This window comes from Melanerpes formicivorus, unplaced genomic scaffold (assembly GCF_026170545.1).
Source record: "Melanerpes formicivorus ecotype bairdi unplaced genomic scaffold, bMelFor1.0.p_v2 SCAF_1, whole genome shotgun sequence".
Classification (NCBI taxonomy): Eukaryota; Metazoa; Chordata; class Aves; order Piciformes; family Picidae; genus Melanerpes; species Melanerpes formicivorus.
In genome coordinates, this window is record NW_027142353.1 from 3106807 (window position 1) to 3126238 (window position 19432).

The window sequence follows — 19432 nt, forward strand, 5'->3', positions numbered from 1 at the left end:
ACGCCCTGCGAGCAGGGCGCGTGGAAAGGAAAAACCCCGCCTCCCAACTTGCCGTGCGGCAGAGCGCGGGAAGCAGCGCGCGGCGTCCTCTCGGTCGCCGTGGTGATGGCGTCTCTCAGCCCCGCCTCAGCCAGCCCTGAGGGAAGGCAGGAGGGTGCGCATGCGCTATCGGGCACTCCGGCCGCCGGGTGGAGGTAAGTTCTTGGCTGGGTGCGGATATACCAGTGGGATAAGGTTAGTTCTCTCTGTTTGATGTTGTGTGCCGTTACTGCTTGGGCATTGACGATTGCCGTCCGCGGAGTACCCAGCGGGCAGAACAGAGGCTTCCCCCACCGAGATGCAGTTGCCTTGGGGAAGGGGGTGGTGGCGCTGCCCTACCGGAGGAGCCAGTGGTGGCCCTGGAGGGCTAACCTCTGTCGGATTCCGTGCTCTTCGCCGCAGGGCAGCCCGGCTGGAACTAGGTGGCCTGGGCTTCGAGGGCAGCGTTTCCTCGGTCATTTCTCCCGAGTAACAAGCGATAGGACAAAAGGAAAAGGCCTCAACAGGCTGCTGAGGGAAGTGGTTGAATCACCATATCTGGAGATGTTTAAAAGGCATACAGATGTGGTGCTTTGTGCCATGTTTCAATGATGGGCTTGGTAATGGTTGATAACGGTATACTTTATCATCTTAAAAGGTCTTTTCCAACCTAACTGATTCTCTGAAGTCATTTGAACAAAGTTTGTTAGTCTGTGCATCTCAAGTAAAAGTTGTGGTCTGCACCAAGTGCTCGTGAAAGGATGTGTGACCATTAAGAAAATTAGTCTGGAAGAACAACGGAGTCACGTCTTTAAAGAAGACGAAGGTGGCCATCAACGTATTCCTTAATTATTTTCTCCAATAAGTCCTGTTATGCCTCTTTCTGGATGTTCTCTTACACTGTTTGCCTAATGGGTCTCAGGAGGTTTTGGTACATGCCCTTCCAACAGTGTGAATGGTGTGTGTGCATCTTCATTTAGCTATAAGATCTTACTAGTAAGTTGGATTCACTCTGGTGTTTAGCTTATTGCAGTCAAGGCCTTATTTAATAATTACTTAGGAACATTATTGAGGCAAATACCCTGTTTTTAGAATGTCTGTGTTGAGTGAACGAAAAAACAACCTTAATGTGATGCTGAGAAGTATTGCTAGTGGTCTTGCTTAACTAGTTTTTGGGTTTTTTTGTAATGACATAATGCCTTTTACTTAAATGTTTTTATCCTTACAGTTGATTCTTGAGGGAGCTCATCTCAAAGTATAACTTAAAAAAAGCTTCACAGATAGTGGAGGAATATGTCACATAAAAGCTTTAAGGAAATCAGGAAAGTAAATGTTTCCAGCTCCTTGGAGTCTGAAGATATTAGCTTAGAAACTACAGTGCCAACTGATGATGTTTCCTCCTCTGAAGAGAGAGAAGGTACCGTTAAAATCACTAAGCAGCTGATTGAACGGAAAGAATTGCTCCATAGTCTTCAACTGCTTAAAATAGAATTATCTCAGAAAAACCTGATGATTGACAACTTGAAGGTAGAATATTTGACTAAGGTAAGGAGTGTTGTATCTTCTGTTGTATAATCTTTTACTGGTTTTGATGTTTTCCAAGTATGGTAGAAACTTCTGAAAAGCATTTGTGAATTGCATGCTGAAAGCCTACATTAGTTGTTTTCCTGTTTTGTTTTGGAGTTTTTTGGGTAGGGGAGTGTTTGTTTTTGTTTATGGTGGGATACTTTTAAAGAGGAAAAAGGAGGAAGTGAAAGCTTGTGAAACTTGGCTCCAAATCATTGTACTTAAAAATGAGGTGGGATTGAGTTTGTTTTTTCTAAAAACAAAGGAAAAAGATGCATTTTCTTTCAGAAATGAAGAATAATTTTATCACTAATGTAAGCAGCTTGATAGGGACTTTTAACCTGAATTTGTGAAATCCTAGCAAAAGAAATATGAATGCTGAAACAAGAAGTAAATAAAATATATTAACATGCTAAGAGTAGGAGATTTTGTTGTGTACTGCTTCCACTAAGATGCATGAAACTAAGAGAGGTGTCACAGCTTTGCTATACTTGTGTGCAGTCCACATTTACAACGTACTGTGTACTAACTGTGGCTTTCACTGGCTTGCTGCTCTGATTTTAAGCCTGGTTTGAAACGGGCTAACAAGTAGCTATTTCCCTGAAAAAGATACATTTTGTAACTGAGTCTTTTTAAAATTTTTTCATTCCTTAGAGCAAAATCCCTATCATAATTTATGAAGCTTTAGCATATTTAGAGGTCTTGTTAGGCAAACATGGCTGTGCTACCTGGGGTATTGAACTCTCCACTCTTTTTTTTCAGGTTGTTCTTTATGTAAAATATTGCAGTAATATTTAAAGTTATCAAGGTAACTTCTTTTTATTTTTCATTTTATACTTGTATTCTTTAGATTGAAGAGCTAGAAGAGAAGCTTAATGATGCAATCCATCAAAAGCAGCTGTTGTCTTTACGACTGGATAGCCAGCTGGCATTACAGCAAGAAGATGCTAGGTACGATACAAGTAAAACTAAGAATTTCAGCTTTAATAAGTTACTAGTATGAATTAACATTAACTTATGGACTGCTAATGGAAGCTTATGTTTTGCAGAAATAGGATCTCTTTTTGAGATTATATTAATATTTCCATTTTAAGAATGGAATTTACATATATAATATACATGCAATTAAATTTGAATTCAGCTTTCACTGGCTGAAGTTTGGGGTTTGTTTTTATTGTTACCTGGATTCAAAATTTAATAGGAGTTGGGAGCATGAACATTCTTAGAATCAATTAAGAGCAAAAGGAGTAGGCAGAGGAGGCAACTTACCATCAATTTAAACAGAATTTTTAATAACCCTGCAGCCTAGGTGACTTGGGAAAGGTAATTGAAAAATGTTTAGCACTTCTAGTTAGGATTGCTTATTGGTCAGAAATGCTTTCAATTGATGATGCAAAATCTTCCTATTCATCTTGTTTTCATGAAACATTTTGATTAAACTCATAGCTCAAAATAGACTGGCTAGCAGACATCTTCAGACCAGTTTGTCAATTATATGTTTTACTTAATAGTCTCATGTTAAAGTAGGGGATGTATCAGGTAACAGGATGTGACTAATTCAAAATCATTCCGTAGTAAGCCTAAAAGCAGGCTTGAGGGACGTGAAGCCAGATTTGAGGTGAATTACAGAAAAATTGTTCAACTAAGAGCAGCAGCAAGCTGTCATAAAAATATCTGTTATTCCTTATGCTTGTTGACACCAGAGTAGAATATTTTTGTTGTTCATAAATGAGTTATCTGAGGAGTGCTCTGTAAAAAAGCACTGGTGTGGAAGCTATTATTAATAGGCATTAAAAAAAACTTTAATTACCTTCCCCTAGTATTTTCATTAGTTTGCCTGCCTGTCTTTTACCTCACTTTTCCTTCCCATTTAACAGAATTGTCTGCTAGGTGCAGAATAAGTTGCTGTGTAGCAGCTTTACTAACATGAGACTTTCTTTTGTCTGTTTGAAACCAGGGAGGCAGACATTCCTGTGTAGTACTAGCACCTATTTTTAAAACTGCTTTTTCAAAACACATTCTGATATAATTTATTTCATTTGAATATATTTTCAGGAGTTACAGCTAAAACCTCAAAAAAAATACATCAGTTGCCTTTGATTTAAATAAAATAAGAATTTTGAAGCTTACTTTAAGTGATAGGCAGTCTCTCCCACTGTTTAGTATCTTGTCACTTGTGATAATAATGATAGCAGTTTTGGCTGGAAGTAAGGTTGCTTGTTTAAGTGTAGTGGTGTTTGTGTTTTTGTGTTTGGGTTTTTTGTAAGTGACCCTGATTTTCAATGTGACAGTGGATAGAAAATGAAGAGTTGTGTGTGGAATAGGCCATAAGCATGCATCCTGAAACATGGAAAGACCCAAACTGAAGTTACTACTGCTTATTTGGTGATTTAGTAGTTTCTGGGTTTTTGTGTAAATCTATTCTGCTTTTTCATGTTGTTGACTTTTTAATTAGTAATTTAAGATGAATTTTTAAGTTCAAGACAGCATATGTTAAGATTGTCAATGAAGTTCCTGTTTTTCTATGTGTACTGTGTGTGATAAGATTGTGTAACCATGATGGTATATGCTCTTGTGCTTATCACCTAATCTCTATCTGCAAATTGTCCCCTCTGCAAAATAACTCATTCACTTCCGTGCCTAGGGTACTGTGAAGGTTTGTCGCTTGTGTTACTCACTACTTCATGTCTTCTGTTTTCAAATCAATCTTGAAGAAAACATCAGGCTCTAATGAAACAAGAAATGGAAACTATTTTATTGAGACAAAAGCAACTGGAAGAAGCGAATCACCAACTAAGGGAGAGGGCTGGAGATATCCGTCGTAGTTTGAGAGACTTGGAATTGACAGATCATAACTATGAGAAACTAAAATCTCTTCCTGAAGATCAGCTTTCTATCCCTGAATATGTTTCTGTGAGTATTGTGTTTTGTCTTGGTTTAAGATACAGATGTTTGCTGGATCTGACTGGGATGGAGTTAACTTTATTCATAGTAGTCTGAATCTCACTGTGATTTGGATTTGTGGCTAAAACAAATCTGTTTTGGCTGTTGTTAGACAGTGCTTGCACAGCACCAGGACTGCCTCTGCCTGTCCCTGGCAAGGTAGGGGTGAGATTGAAAGGGGACATAGATGGACAGCTGACCTGAAATTGGCCAATGTCATACTCAGCAATATAAACTGGAGGTATAGAAAGAAAGAAGAGATGGGAAGATGGCTTTCAAGGTAGTTATGGCTCAGAAAATGCCTGAGCATCAGTTTGTTTGTGGGAGGTGGTGAGTAATTGTGTGGATTTTTTTGTTTTGGTGGTTTATGCATGGGTGTTGTGGGGTTTTTTTGGGGGTGGGGTGGGTGTTTGTGTGTTTGGTTGGGATTTTTTTGTTGGTGGGTTTTTTCTGTGTTTTGTTTTTCTCTTTCCTCCATACTTGCTACCTGCGTTTTTTGTGCTTTTCTTCTCCCTGTCTCCTCTGTTGTCTTCCCACTGGAGACAGCAAGTTAGTGAACAGCCACGTGGGTGCTTGACTGCTAGCCAGAGTCAACCCACCACAAACTCTAAATTGCTTTTATTTAGAAATAAAGGGATGTGCATGTAGTAGTCAGTCTATACTCTTAGAATTCTTATTATTCCCCAACTAGTTAGGAGCTTCAGAGGCATATGTGCTTCTGGATCAGTCCATTATGACTGGATTCCAGTAAAGAGGGGCACCCCTTAAGACATCCCGGTTTGGGATTAAGAGTAGAACTAATGATGTGCTTTTAAAAAGGTGAAGTAGATGAAGCATTAGAATTAAATGGTGGGCACACATTGATGATAGGAAATACACCAGCTGAAAACAGGGATTTGACTCGCCGTGCCAGAGCCACAGGTTAAAATTGCTCTTGCAAACATCTCTTACCTTTCCCTCCTGCTTTCCATCTGGCACTTTTCTATCTGACTAAACACAGAAGATAAGTTTTATCTTAAAGTATATTTTAGTACTAATTTTCTCTATTTAAGACACTTGTTACTTGTGGCTTAGGGGTAGATGGAAGGGCAGAGGGATGATATTCTGCTTATACCAAAAAGACAATGCCTTCAGACTGTGGGATATATCCAGAGCATCCTGGCTTACTTCTGAGAAAGATGAAGATTAAAACCATGTAAATTTTAATTCACCAAAGCATGAGCCTTGTATTTATTTATACTTATTAAGGAAACTGTAAATAATGTAGTGCTAAAATGCTTGGTGCGTTTCTTGAGGGATAAATGCTGTGTGAGTGTGTTATTTTGCTAGATTAATGTCATGGTTGTTGAAAAACAATAAAACTTAGCTTGGGGCCTATTAGGTTGTTATCCCCAGCTGTCTACTGTACCTACTGCCCTCAGTAGAGGTATTTGAGGGTTTTCATTGATTCCTGCACTCCCACGGTTGAAAAGGCATATTTTTAATACAAGCTGAAATCCATGTCACCTCGCTTCAAATTGATCTCCAAGAAGCTCCAGGACTTCAGGAGTTGATTGAAAGTTGATACAAAAGACTATGTAGCTGGGCAGGACATATACCAGGAGTTAGTATCCTTGCCAACAGCTTTAAGGGAAGCTGTCACAGCACAATTAGGGTGCTTAGATTGTGAGTAGAAAGGGGCTCTAAAAAGGTGTGAAGTGGGAGGGCTGAGCAGCAGCCACCCTGTACTCTTAATCTACCTTTCTTTTCTTCTTGTGTTCAACCAGTAAATGCTTTTCTCTGAGGCTCAAACTCCACTGCTTATCTAGTGAAGCTCCTTTCCTCTTTACACATTCATCACTTTCTATTTTGAAGAAGCTTTTTCTTTTTTTGGCCACATTTGTTTAGTGGCTTTTTCTTCCCCTGGAGAAGACAGTCTAAAGATAAACCATAGTGAGATGCTGTTTTCTGCTGCTTCTCAACATAACTTTAGCAACAGGAACAGCGTGAACCTGAGACTATCAATGATGTTTTGTCATTACTTTGAGTTATTTAGCTGGTACTGATATGGGGGGGGAGGCTACAGAACTGTTTTGCATGTCCTATCTATTCATCCATTTGCCGTCTGAAGGCCAGGAAAAGTATGTTGAAGGGAAAAACTAATTTTTTCTGATACTATTTTCTGCTTTGCTTGCCTAAGGAAGAATTGTGTGTTTCTGAAGCAGACAATCTCTGGCATCATACCTGCATGCAGACAGTGTAGTCTGCTGATACTAGGATAAAATTCTTCTTGTCAGGAAAGTTCTTAGAGAAAACTTGAGCAAGAATTTTCCAGGCTGTTTGGTTGTTGTTTTTTTTTGTTTCTCAATTATAAAGCATTTCTGTAGAGTTTGCCAGGAGAGAAGTAAATGTATATATAATGCTTGTACTCTATTTGAAATCTGGGGTACAGGACAAACAGCAGGAAGTGCTCCAATACAGATTTGGTATTTAAAGATATTGCGAGTTTAAGATACTAGAACATGAGCTGTTTTTTCGCTGTTCTTCCACAAAGGGGTGCAATAGTGACATACTAGGGCAATGACTAAGCATTGTTTAATGTTGTGATGATAAATAAATGATGTCCTAAGCATCTTTCTCTTAGTCATGTTTGTTTTGCTTTCAAGTTATAGGTAGGAAATAATTTTCTAAAGTTTTTGTAAAAATGATGTTTTAGAAACAGTTTAAGCAAAGTTTTGAAACAGGTTGTCCAACTGGTGCTTGGCAGCTGAAACACTTCATTTTTTCAGTAAAGCAATCTTCTTTTGTAGTGTCTTATAATAATTTGTAACCAATTGGGGGTGTTTAAGAGCAGGCTGGATGAGGCTCTGGCCAGCCTGATCTAGTGTGGGGTGTCCCTGCCCATGGCAGGGGTGTTGGAACTAGATGATCCTTGTGGTCCCTTCCAACCCTGAATGATACTATGATACTATGAATTTGGTGAAATCTTTTATCTCTAAATTCTGTATTTTGCACTTTCAGTTGCATCATTTTGTTAACTATAGATTGTTGTACTCTAAGAAGGTACTTAACTGATGAAACTACTTTCACATAACTTCATTTTACAGAAGCCAACTTCCCTGTCCTCTGCATTCACCCCTTTTTAGCTTGGCTCTAGTTTTCCATAAGAAGTGGTAGGCATATGCTGGGTTTTTTCCAAAACTGTTTAGAAAGTGGTGACTTCCTCATTACAGCAGATCTATGTAAATTGGTAATTTTAAAGATACTCAGTTGTTTCTGAGAACCTATTACAGGAATTCTTGTTTGTACTTCGCAAAAAGCAGTGTGTGCTTGGACCTCTGAATTATACAGATGTTTATTGACCATCAGGAAAGCTAAGTAACAGTTGAACTTCTGATACAACCTTCTCCTCATCTGCTGCCTTCATTTGCCCTTACTACCAAGGATTCACCTTTTACTGGGAAGGCTGTTCAGATTTATTCTTCATACTTGTATCATCTTGGTGTGATACTGAGTAATCTGTTGTAGAATTGTTGTTAGGGAAGTGTGTCATGCTGACCCAAGTTAGAATAGAATAAACCAGGTTGGAAGAGACCTTCAAGATCATCGTTTCCAACCTATCAACCAATCCAGCCCACCTAATCAACTAAACCATGGCACCAAGCACCCCATCAAGTCTCCTCCTGAACACCTCCAATGATGGTGACTCCACCACCTCCCCAGGCAGCCCATTCCAATGGGCAATCACTCTCTCTGTATAGAACGTCTTCCTAACATCCAGCCTAAACCTCCCCTGGTGCAGCCTGAGACTGTCCTCTTGTTCTGGTGCTGGCTGCCTGGGAGAAGAGACCAACCTCCACCTGACTACAACCTCCCTTCAGGTAGTTGTAGAAAGTGATAAGGTCACCCCTGAGTCTCCTCTTCTCCAGACTAAGCAACCCCAGCTCCCTCAGCCTCTCCTCATAGGGCTTGTGTTCCAAACCCCTCACCAACTTCATTGCCCTTCTCTGGACACGCTCCAGCAAGTCAACATCCATACTAAACTGAGGGGCCCAGAACTGGACACAGTACTCAAGGTGTGGCCTAACCAGTGCAGCGTACAGGGGCAGAATGACCTGCCTGTTCCTGCTGGCCACACTGTTCCTGATGCCAGGATGCCATTGGCCCTCTTGGCTGCCTGGGCACAGTGCAGGCTCATGTTCAGTCTACCATCGACCAGCACCCCCAGGTCCCTCTCTGCCTGGCTGCTCTCCAGCCACCCTGACCCCAGCCTGTAGCACTGCATGGGGTTGTTGTGGCCAATGTGCAGAACCCGGCACTTGGATGTGTTAAATCTCATGCCGTTGGACTCTGCCCATCTGTCCAGCCTGTCAAGGTCCCTCTGCAGAGCCTCTCACAGTTAAAATACTGTAACTTAAGGGAAAAAGTGGATGTGGTTTAAAAAAAAATTCAATGCTTGAGTAAGTTAGGGACAAGGATGTTTTTAAGGACAAAAGAAATGGATGTATGTAGTCAGTGAAAGCTGTAGTTAAGAGACTAAATTTGTACTTACTTAGTGCTTTGCATGCATACTTCTAAAGTTTGGTGTGGTGGGTTGGGAAGGATAAGGCTGAGAAGCCTCCTCCCTTCCCCCTTGTAAAGTAAAAGGGAAAAAAAAAATTGAAGGGAAAGGAAAAAAAAACTCGCAAGCTGAATTAGCGAAGCAGTGGAGCTATATTTACAAAGCGATGTAGGGTTTGCAGGGGATTATTTACAAATTTACAATATCTACAATATATACAAAGATATACAACAGAGTAACACAGAAATGAGAGTAATCCCTCTCGGCAGAGAGGGGTCCCCCACCTCCACTCTCCCCTCTCTTCCCCCCCTTTCCCCAGATCAGGTTAGAAGAGAGAGAAAGTGAAAGAAAGAAGTTAAAAGCAGTTTTGTGTTAATTGGAAAAGAGTTAATATACAGGCCTGGTATCTTGTTTTCAAGGCCGGGGCCTTGGCAGAAAGCCCAGGACAGAAAGCTGTTGCCTGAAGAAGAGGCGGAAGCAAGACTGACTGAGAAGTGCTGGAAATGTCCAGTATAGTCCCAGCTCAGAAGTGCTTCCTCCCACTCGTCCAATGAAATTAGTTTAGACTATTCCTTCCGTTTACCAACTTCCGTCCACCATATTCTCTTTCTTAAGGGGGCAACGTCAACCGGCCACAATCCACCCCTTCTAAACAATTTCATTGGCTGTTCATACTGTCCATCCAATCCAAAACGATATTTACAGTTCGTGAGCAAAGTTCATAGTCCATTCCGGCTATGCTCAGATGTAGATGATTCAAAAGTCCAAGAAAATCAGAAAATGAGAAAAATGGAAAACAGTTCATTTCTTCACCGATGAAGCGAAGAAAAGGGAAACAGGGAAATCTCAGGGTCTCTTAGTTGACTCAGGGCTCTCAGGGATCTCAGGGTTCGTGCACCGTAGATGTCTCGTTGGTTCTTCCTTTGGACGCGATGTGGCTGTACAACAGTTCAAAGTTAACCTCTTTCAGCTAAAGTTAAATTTCTTTGTGGAACACACTGAATTTCACCATTCTCTTGCATTACCCAATAAGTGTGACCCGGACCTTCAGCTGAAACCACCCCTCGGACAGGTTTAGCCTCTCCTGAGGGTGAAAATACCCAAACAGTTTTACCTAACAGATTCTTTTCTCTAACAACAGGAACTCTATCACCTTCTACTTTCCGTAGCAAATCTGAATGTGCAGGTCCAGCTCGGTTCACTGAACCTCTACTATTTACCAGCCAGGTTGCTTGTGCTAAATGTTTTTCCCAGTTTTTCAAAGATCCACCTCCCATGGCTTTGAGAGTGGTCTTCAACAAACCGTTGTAGCGTTCAATCTTCCCTGAAGCTGGTGCATAGTAGGGAATGTGGAATATCCACTCAATACCGTGCTCTTTTGCCCAGTTCTTTACAAGGTTGTTCTTGAAATGAGTTCCGTTGTCTGACTCAATCCTCTCTGGAGTTCCGTGTCTCCACAGGATTTGTCTCTCCAGACCAAGAATGGTGTTGCGTGCAGTTGCATGTGGAACTGGATAAGTTTCCAACCATCCAGTGTTTGCCTCTACCATAGTAAGCACGTATTGCTTACCAGAGCGAGAACGTGGTAGAGTGATGTAGTCAATCTGCCAAGCTTCACCATACTTGTACTTGGACCATCTGTCACCATACCACAAGGGCTTAAGTCGTTTTGCCTGCTTAATAGCAGCACAAATGTCACAGTCATGGATGACTTGTGTGATAGCATCCATGGAAATGTCTATGGATCTGTCACGAGCCCATTGGTATGTTGCATCTCTGCCTTGATGTCCTGACGAATCGTGAGCCCACCGAGCTAAGAATATCTCACCTCGGTGTTTCCAGTCGAGATCAAGATTAGAGTCCATGTCTACTTGAGAAACTCTTGCAGCTAGATCTGCCTGATGGTTGTGTTGCTGTTCCTCAGTAGCTTTGCTCTTAGGAATGTGAGCATCGATGTGTCTCACTTTGACTGGAATTCTCTCGATTCGATCAGCAATGTCCTGCCACAGGTTGGCTGCCCAAATGGGTTTTCCTTTTCTCTGCCAACCACTCTTCTTCCAGTTCTTTAGCCAACCCCATAGAGCATTGGCTACCATCCATGAGTCGGTGTAGAGATAAAGCTTTGGCCATCTCTCACGTTCAGCTATGTCGAGAGCTAGCTGGACAGCTTTTACCTCTGCGAACTGACTGGATTCTCCTTCTCCATCTTTCGCCTCTGCAACTCGGCGTGTTGGACTCCACACTGCAGACTTCCACCTTCGCTTGTTTCCAACAAGACGACAGGAACCGTCTGTGAACAAAGCATATTTCTTTTCATCATCAGAGAGGTCATTGTAAGGAGGAGCTTCCTCAGCACGAGTTACTTTCTCCTCTGGAGGTTTAGCACAGTTGATACCTTCAGGCCAACTTGAGATCACCTCCACTAGACCAGGTCTTTCAAGATTTCCCATTCGAGCTCTCTGTGTTATCAGAGCCATCCACTTGGACCAGGTTGAGTCTGTGGCATGATGTGGTGTGGATCCTTTGCCTTTGAACATCCAATTCAAAACTGGTAATCTGGGAGCTAGAAGAAGTTGTGATTCAGTTCCAATCACTTCAGAAGATGCTTTCACTCCTTCATAGGCAGCTAAAATTTCTTTCTCTGTTGGAGTATAATTAGCCTCTGAACCTCTGTAACCTCGACTCCAGAAACCAAGAGGTCGTCCACGTGTCTCACCTGGAGCTTTTTGCCACAAGCACCAGGTTGGACCATTGTCACTTGCAGCCGTGTACAAAATGTTCTTAATGTCTGGACCATCTCGGACTGGTCCCAGACCCATTGCTTGAATTACCTCTTGCTTTATCTGGTCAAAGGCTGCTTGTTGTTCGGGTCCCCAGTGGAAATGGTTTCTCTTTCGAGTCACATCATACAGAGGTTTCACAATCTGACTGTATCCAGGAATGTGCAGTCTCCAAAATCCCACTGTCCCCAAGAAACGTAGGGTCTCTTGCTTGTTGGTGGGACTTGCCATGGTAGAGACTCTATTTACCACATCCACTGGAATGTGTCGGCGTCCATCCTGCCATCGCACTCCCAGAAATTGAATTTCTGTGGTAGGTCCTTTCACCTTGTCTCGCTTGATGGCAAAACCTGCATTCAGAAGAATGTCAATGATTTTGTTACCTTTCTCAAAGACTTCCTCAGCAGTTTTGCCCCAGACGATGATATCATCGATGAACTGGATGTGTTCTGGAGCACTGCCTTTCTCCAGAGCATCGTGGATCACTGCATGACAGATGCTTGAGCTGTGGATCCAGCCCATTGGCAGCCTGTTGAAAGTGTACTGGATTCCTCTCCAGGTGAAAGCAAACTGAGGCCTGCATTCCTCTGCTATGGGAATAGAGAAAAATGCATTAGCAATGTCTATGGTAGCATACCATTTGGCCTCTTTGGATTCCAGCTCATACTGGAGTTCCATCATGTCTGGTACTGCTGCACTCATAGGTGGTGTTACTTCATTTAGGGCTCGGTAGTCTACTGTCAGACGCCAGTCTCCATTCTGCTTCCGCACAGGCCACACTGGACTGTTGAAAGGTGAATGAGTTTTGCTGACGACTTTCTGACTTTCCAACTGACGAATCAGATTCTGAATGGGCAACAAAGAGTCACGGTTGGTTCTGTATTGTCTGTGATGCACAGTCTGAGAAGCAACCGGCAATTTAATGTCCTGTATCTTATGTTGTCCCACAACTGCAGATTCATCAGAAAGTTCAGGTCTGGCAGACAGCTTCAATTTTTGTCCATCAATTTCTATTGAAGCTACTCCAAAAGCCCATTTGTAACCTCTAGGGTCTTTGAAACGCCCTTCTCTCAAAAAATCAATTCCCAAAATACAAGGTGCATCAGGTCCGGTCACAACTGTATGCTTCCTCCATTGTTTACCAGTTAAACTTATATTAACCTCTACCTTACTTAACTCTTGAGATCCACCAGTGACTCCCAGAATAGTTATAGACTCTGATCCCTGATAATTTGATGGTATTATGGTGCACTGAGCTCCTGTGTCAACCAAGGCCCTGTACTTCTGAAATTGTGAAGTGCCAGGCCACTGGATGTACACATCCCAATAGATTCTATTATCTCTGTTATCCCTCTCCTCCCCCTGGCGGGAGGCAGGGCACCCCTAGTTATGGGGAACATGCGCACATGTGCATTGCACATATTGTGCAGGGTTATAACTTTGCATGTTATAACTGGAGCCACTGTTGGAGCCACAAGAGTTGTTCTGGGGAACTGTGGAAGTAACAGCTACCCTTCTGGTATTGCTACCTTGGGTTCTGCCACTTTGCAATTCCCTCAGTCTCCTGAAAAGATTAGAAGTTGGTTGGCCATCCCAGCGGTTCATGTTCTCACCAAACTGATCACGCAGAGTTATCCAAATAGTTCTACGTGATTGCCTTGGTGGTCTGTTTTGGAATGACCTGTTTTGGAATGTCCTGTTTTGGAATGACCTCCTTGGAGGACGTGTATTCCTCACAGATGAAACTTGTACCCATCTGGAGGAAGAATTGAAATTATCCCTTTGTGCCAATTGGGATATGGAATTTCTAAATTCATTTTTCAGATCCTTCATGCAATTCTCAATCTTTCCAGACAGAGTTTCAATGGCTGAAACCAAAGAACCACGTGTCATGCTATCCTCCAATTGTCTCATTTGATCACTGAATTGGCCAACCGTAGGAGAAGCTCCACCATAACTTCTTGACACAATTCTGCTTGCCAGAATGTTTGCATAATTAGAAGGAGCAAGTTTGATGATCTTTTTAGCAAGACCAATACCCACAGGAATGTCATCAGGATTCAGAGTTTCATGTTCACCATAGAGTAGCTCTCTAACAGCAAATTCTCTCAAGCGCTTAATTCCCTCATCTATGGTAGTCCAGGGTTTAGGATTCCATGGAAGATCATCTCGGGAAGGGTATCTCAGGGCAACCGCTATTAAAAGGCGTATCCACAGATTAACCTTACCGAGAGCTTCGCCTAGATGTCTATCTATTCCATTGTCCCTTGAGAGAGTTCCTAACTGAGCTGCTGACTTGTCTCCAACTGTTAGAGCTGAAGCACCTGTATCATAACACCTACTAAGCCAAGCTAGAACTGGCTCCTTATCTGCCCTGGTGAAATCTTTACGGACATTTCTCAATTCCTCCCGTGGTGACGAGCAGTCTGTAATATCATCTTCCTCCTCGTCTCCCTGAATTCTTTGCCCGTAAAATCCTGCTGTCATTCTCCTAAGGATCTCTTTAAGCTGAGAACCACCTTTGCCAGCTGCTTTCCTAGCTTCATCTCTATCCTGCTTTGATCTCACTAGGTTAGCTAGATCTTTAAAACAAACCTTCTCTTCCTCCTGAGCAGGATCTTTTAGAGTAGAGGGCCCCTCACCAGGATCAGTCTCCTCCTCTTCTTCTCCATCTTTGCCCTTTCCAGCTCTAGTCTTTAAAGGAGCCATCTTAACTGGAGCTGTGTTTGAATTTACAGCCACCTTAATGGAAGCTGACAGGTCCTGAGATAAATCAGCTGCTGGGGCAGTGACTTCCGGTCCCACTGAGGGAGTGGGTGGAAGTGACGTTGCTCCATTACTGGCCGACGGAGAAGAAGAAGAAGGAGAAGGAGTGGGAGAAGGAGTAGGTGCCATGTTGATACCAGCCGATGCCCTTGGCTGCTTGCTAGAATCAGCAAAGTCATTTAGAGCTGCCTTACCAATTAACTTTTTAGCCTTCTTTTTAACTGACACGGGTTCTGCACAGTCCTCGTCACTAGATGACTCTGGGACTGATCGAGAGCCACGGCGTTTTCTTTTTGATCTAGTTTTAATAACAAAACACGCCCTGGACACCTTTTTCTCTCGCCACAAGGAATACAGAGAAAACACATTAGTTATCACCAGCAGCAGAATTATACACATCACATAAATCACCTTTGGATCCCAGGCATCACCTAAAGTTACTGTCTCCTCGGGCGGAATCTTAAAACCCTTTATCTCAATTGGGAGAGTGGTGGAGGTAACATTCCTGTATCTCACTGGCCATAGGATATTAATACATTTTCCATACCATAATTTAACTTTATACATAACCCACATATAAATTGTCCGCACCAAATATTTACCCAGGTAATCCAAAATCAAACCCAAACAATACCGGTAAACCAGAGCCCCAAAAATTGAAAAGAACAATCGCTCCACAAACCACAATACCTTCATGCTTGCTAATTCAGCTAGAAAACACTAAATCAATCAAATAATAAATTAAACTAATTATCGAGCCCCACGTTGGGCGCCAATAAAAAAAAAATGTGGTGGGTTGGGAAGGATAAGGCTGAGAAGCCTCCTCCCTTCCCCCTTGTAAAGTAAAAGGGAAAAAAAAAATTGAAGGGAAAGGAAAAAAAAACTCGCAAGCTGAATTAGCGAAGCAGTGGAGCTATATTTACAAAGCGATGTAGGGTTTGCAGGGGATTATTTACAAATTTACAATATCTACAATATATACAAAGATATACAACAGAGTAACACAGAAATGAGAGTAATCCCTCTCGGCAGAGAGGGGTCCCCCACCTCCACTCTCCCCTCTCTTCCCCCCCTTTCCCCAGATCAGGTTAGAAGAGAGAGAAAGTGAAAGAAAGAAGTTAAAAGCAGTTTTGTGTTAATTGGAAAAGAGTTAATATACAGGCCTGGTATCTTGTTTTCAAGGCCGGGGCCTTGGCAGAAAGCCCAGGACAGAAAGCTGTTGCCTGAAGAAGAGGCGGAAGCAAGACTGACTGAGAAGTGCTGGAAATGTCCAGTATAGTCCCAGCTCAGAAGTGCTTCCTCCCACTCGTCCAATGAAATTAGTTTAGACTATTCCTTCCGTTTACCAACTTCCGTCCACCATATTCTCTTTCTTAAGGGGGCAACGTCAACCGGCCACATTTGGTTGTTTTGTTTTTTTCCTCAGGAAGTAGTTGAACCCTGTTGTAGTTTGGAAGTTACCCACAAAACTGACTTTACTGTTTAGTTCCATGCAAACCCATTAGAAGCAATGTGACTTAACAGGTGGACATGAAAAAAAATCCTTCAATATTGAAGCAATAGTTTCATAGTTTCATTCAGGGTTGGAAGGGACCACAAGGATCATCTAGTTCCAACCCCCCTGCCATGGGCAGGGACACCCCACACTAGATCAGGCTGGACAGAGCCTCATCCAGCCTGCTCTTAAACACCCCCAGGGACGGGGCCTCGACCACCTCCCTGGACAACCCATTCCAGGGTTTCACCACTCTCATGGTGAAGAACCTCCTCCTCACATCCAGCCTGAATCTCCCCACCTCCAGCTTCATTCCATTCCCCCTAGTCCTATCACTACCTGATATCCTGAGAAGTCCTTCCCCAGCCTTCCTGTAGGCCCCCTTCAGATACTGGAAGGCGACAATTAGGTCTCCTCGGAGCCTTCTCTTCTGCAGACTGTACAGCCCCAACTCCTTCAGTCTGTCCTCATAGGAGAGGTGCTCCAGCCCTCTGATCATCCTCGTGGCCCTTCTCTGGACACGTTCCAGCACCTCCACATCCCTCTTGTAATAGGGGCTCCAGAACTGGACACAGTACTCCAGGTGGGGTCTCACCAGGGCTGAGTAGAGGGGGAGGATCACCTCCCTCGACCTGCTAGCCACACTTCTCCTGATGCAGCCCAGGATCTGACTGGCTTTGCGGGCTGCAAGTGCACACTGAGAGCTCATGTTGAGCTTTTTGTCCACCAGCACCCCCAAGTCTCTCTCCTCAGGGCTGCTTTCCAGCCAGTCACTGCCCAGCCTGGATTTGTGCCTGGGATTGCCTCGACCCAGATGCAGGACCCTGCACTTGCTCTTATTGAACTTCATGAGGTTGGCCTGTGCCCACCTCTCCAGCCTGTCAAGGTCCCTCTGGATGGCCTCCCTTCCCTCCAGCGTGTCTGCTGCACCACACAGCTTGGTGTCATCAGCAAACTTGCTGAGGGTGCACTCAATGCCACTGTCCATGTCACCCACAAAGATGTTGAATAAGACAGGTCCCAGGACTGATCCCTGAGGGACTCCACTTGTCACTGGCCTCCACTGGGACATGGAGCCATTGACAGCCACTCTTTGGGTGCGGCCATCAAGCCAGTTCCTTATCCATCTAGTGGTCCACCAATCAAACCCATGTGTCACCAGTTTGGAGACCAGGATGTGGTGCGGGACAGTGTCGAAGGCTTTGCTCAGGTCCAGGTAAATGACATCAGTTGCTCACCCCTCATCTATTAATTTTGTCACCTGCTCATAGAAGGCCACCAGGTTGGTCAGGCAGGATTTGCCCTTGGCAAAGCCATGCTGACTGTTCCCAATCACCTCTTCACTATTCTTTTGAGCGAGTAGTGACTCCAGGAGGATCTGTTCCATGATCTTTCCAGGCACAGAGGTGAGACTGACTGGCCTGTAGTTCCCTGGTTCCTCCTTCTTGCCCTTTTTGAAGATGGGGGCAATGTTTCCCCTTTTCCAGTCTGTGGGGACTTCACCAGACTGCCAGGACTTTTGAAAGATAATAGAGAGGGGTTTAGCAACCTCATCTGCCAGTTCTCTCAGTACCCGTGGGTGTAACCCGTCGGGTAGAATAGAATATTGCAAGAGAAAAATAACTGTAAAATAATAAAGTAAGGCAATAATGTGTACTTAGTTTGCTTCCCAGATCAGAAACACCATTTATAGTTTTAACTCTAACATCTGATGATTGAATTTGTCGTATGGAATATTCAGAGCGTTAAGAAATAAATGATCATACCTTATTTTGGGTTAAATTGACTTCTAGTTTTAAAACACATGCTTCATTTTGTTCATTTAATGTGTGAGTTTAGGCATGACAAATTGAGAATCCCTTGTTACCATCTTAAAAAAAAGATTAAAATTGTATTGGGAAAGTTTGCTTCTATTTCCAATAAAAAGTAACATTAAATTTGTAGCAGGTGTCCTATTTTAGCTTATGCTTGTTTTGCATCTGAAGGTGAGGATGAAAAATGAAGCCCTCTGAAGTGCAACGAATTCAAACAACTGTAATGTACAACAAGTGTGGTGTGTGGAAAAAATTGAAAACAGCAACCAAAAAAAACCCACCACTTAGAAAATTTCCCTTTTCTGCCTTACTATTAGTCCTCCAGTCATGTTGCACACTTGCTTTGTTGTATGAAGCAGACTACACCTATATTTACATTGCAAATTTCCACGGCTTCTGTGTTTTTTAGACCTGTATGCAGTCAGTTATATGGAATATACCCGGAACTTTTCTTTGTTGTCTGCTGTTTACAGGTAGCAAAACAGAAACTTGTCTTCCTTCTGCATGGAAGTGTAGTACAGCTTGCTCTTAAATGTTTATCTTTTGCTTTCTTGCATTTCTTGTATTTCTTCTTTAATCATATATCAAACAAAGCATTAATGATGAGGGTGTATCGAGTAACTTTTGCATGAAAATCGTGCTTAATTATCTCTTCTTTTCTTTTCATCCCCCAAAACAAACATTTTAAGGTACTGAGTTAATCTGGGAGTTCTAACCTCTGAGTACGTGTGTGTGGGTGTATATCAAAAAAGCTTTCTTCTTTGTTCTGTCTCTTTGTTTTCTACAACTGACTTTGTGGTTTTACTATGATTTTTTTTTTCTGTTGTGTGTTTGGGTTTGGTTTGGTTTGGTTCAGTAGAAATGTGCTGGAAAAGTTTTATGGATCTTAGTTGTCTGAGAGAGGAGTATGTGTTTAATATTTTTTTTATTAATCCTTTTACAAGGCTTTTTTCCAGTGTTAACTTGGCAGAGTATAGCCTTTCAGAGGCTTAGTTGCATGATGCAGCTGAACCTGTATAGCAGCATGTCAGTGGTGAATGTGTGTGTGGAGCTTTGTGTCATGGTCCTTCCTAGTTATGTGCTGTTCCCACTTCCTGTGCTTGCTCTTGCATTTTGCTTGGTGCAGATTCAGCACGCTGAACTGTCAGAAAGCAAAGCTCATCTCTCTGTTTCTACACACCCCATAAAAATTTATATTGGCTTGGGGGAAGTTAGCAAGTTCAGTTAGTTTATTACTAAATAGGCTTTTTATCATTATTTTTTTAAATACTATTCATCCTAAAGGCTTTAGAGTTGGCACACCTAAGGGGGGAGGAAGCAAGTGGTCCATTAGCACCTCTATTGTTTTTAATGAGGCAGCCAGACTGGGGACTGCCTTAGTTGAACAGAAATGGAGAAAATTATATCCTTAACTTCATTATTTTCTTCTGTTTTTCTTTTAATTTTTATGCAATGCCAAACACTGATTATTTCCTAGCTGCTGCTGTCAAAGGCTGAAGAAAGATTCTGT

At 42.6% G+C, this 19432-nt stretch overlaps 1 protein-coding gene across 7 annotated transcripts in view; it reads left to right on the top strand.

Moving 5' to 3' along the window:
* The first annotated feature begins 105 nt into the window (after positions 1–105).
* Positions 106–19432, top strand: part of PIBF1 (progesterone immunomodulatory binding factor 1) — a 152223-nt gene continuing 132896 nt past the window's right edge. For 4 of the 7 annotated variants that reach the window (XM_068150832.1, XM_068151075.1, XM_068151251.1 and 1 more), the window contains exons 1-4: positions 106–194; positions 1247–1563; positions 2435–2535; positions 4299–4497. In XM_068150832.1, the coding sequence (XP_068006933.1) occupies positions 1312–1563; positions 2435–2535; positions 4299–4497 (552 nt within the window). In that variant the 5' untranslated portion in view covers positions 106–194; positions 1247–1311. The other 3 variants (XM_068150908.1, XM_068150985.1, XM_068151341.1) reach the window with 3 other exon arrangements.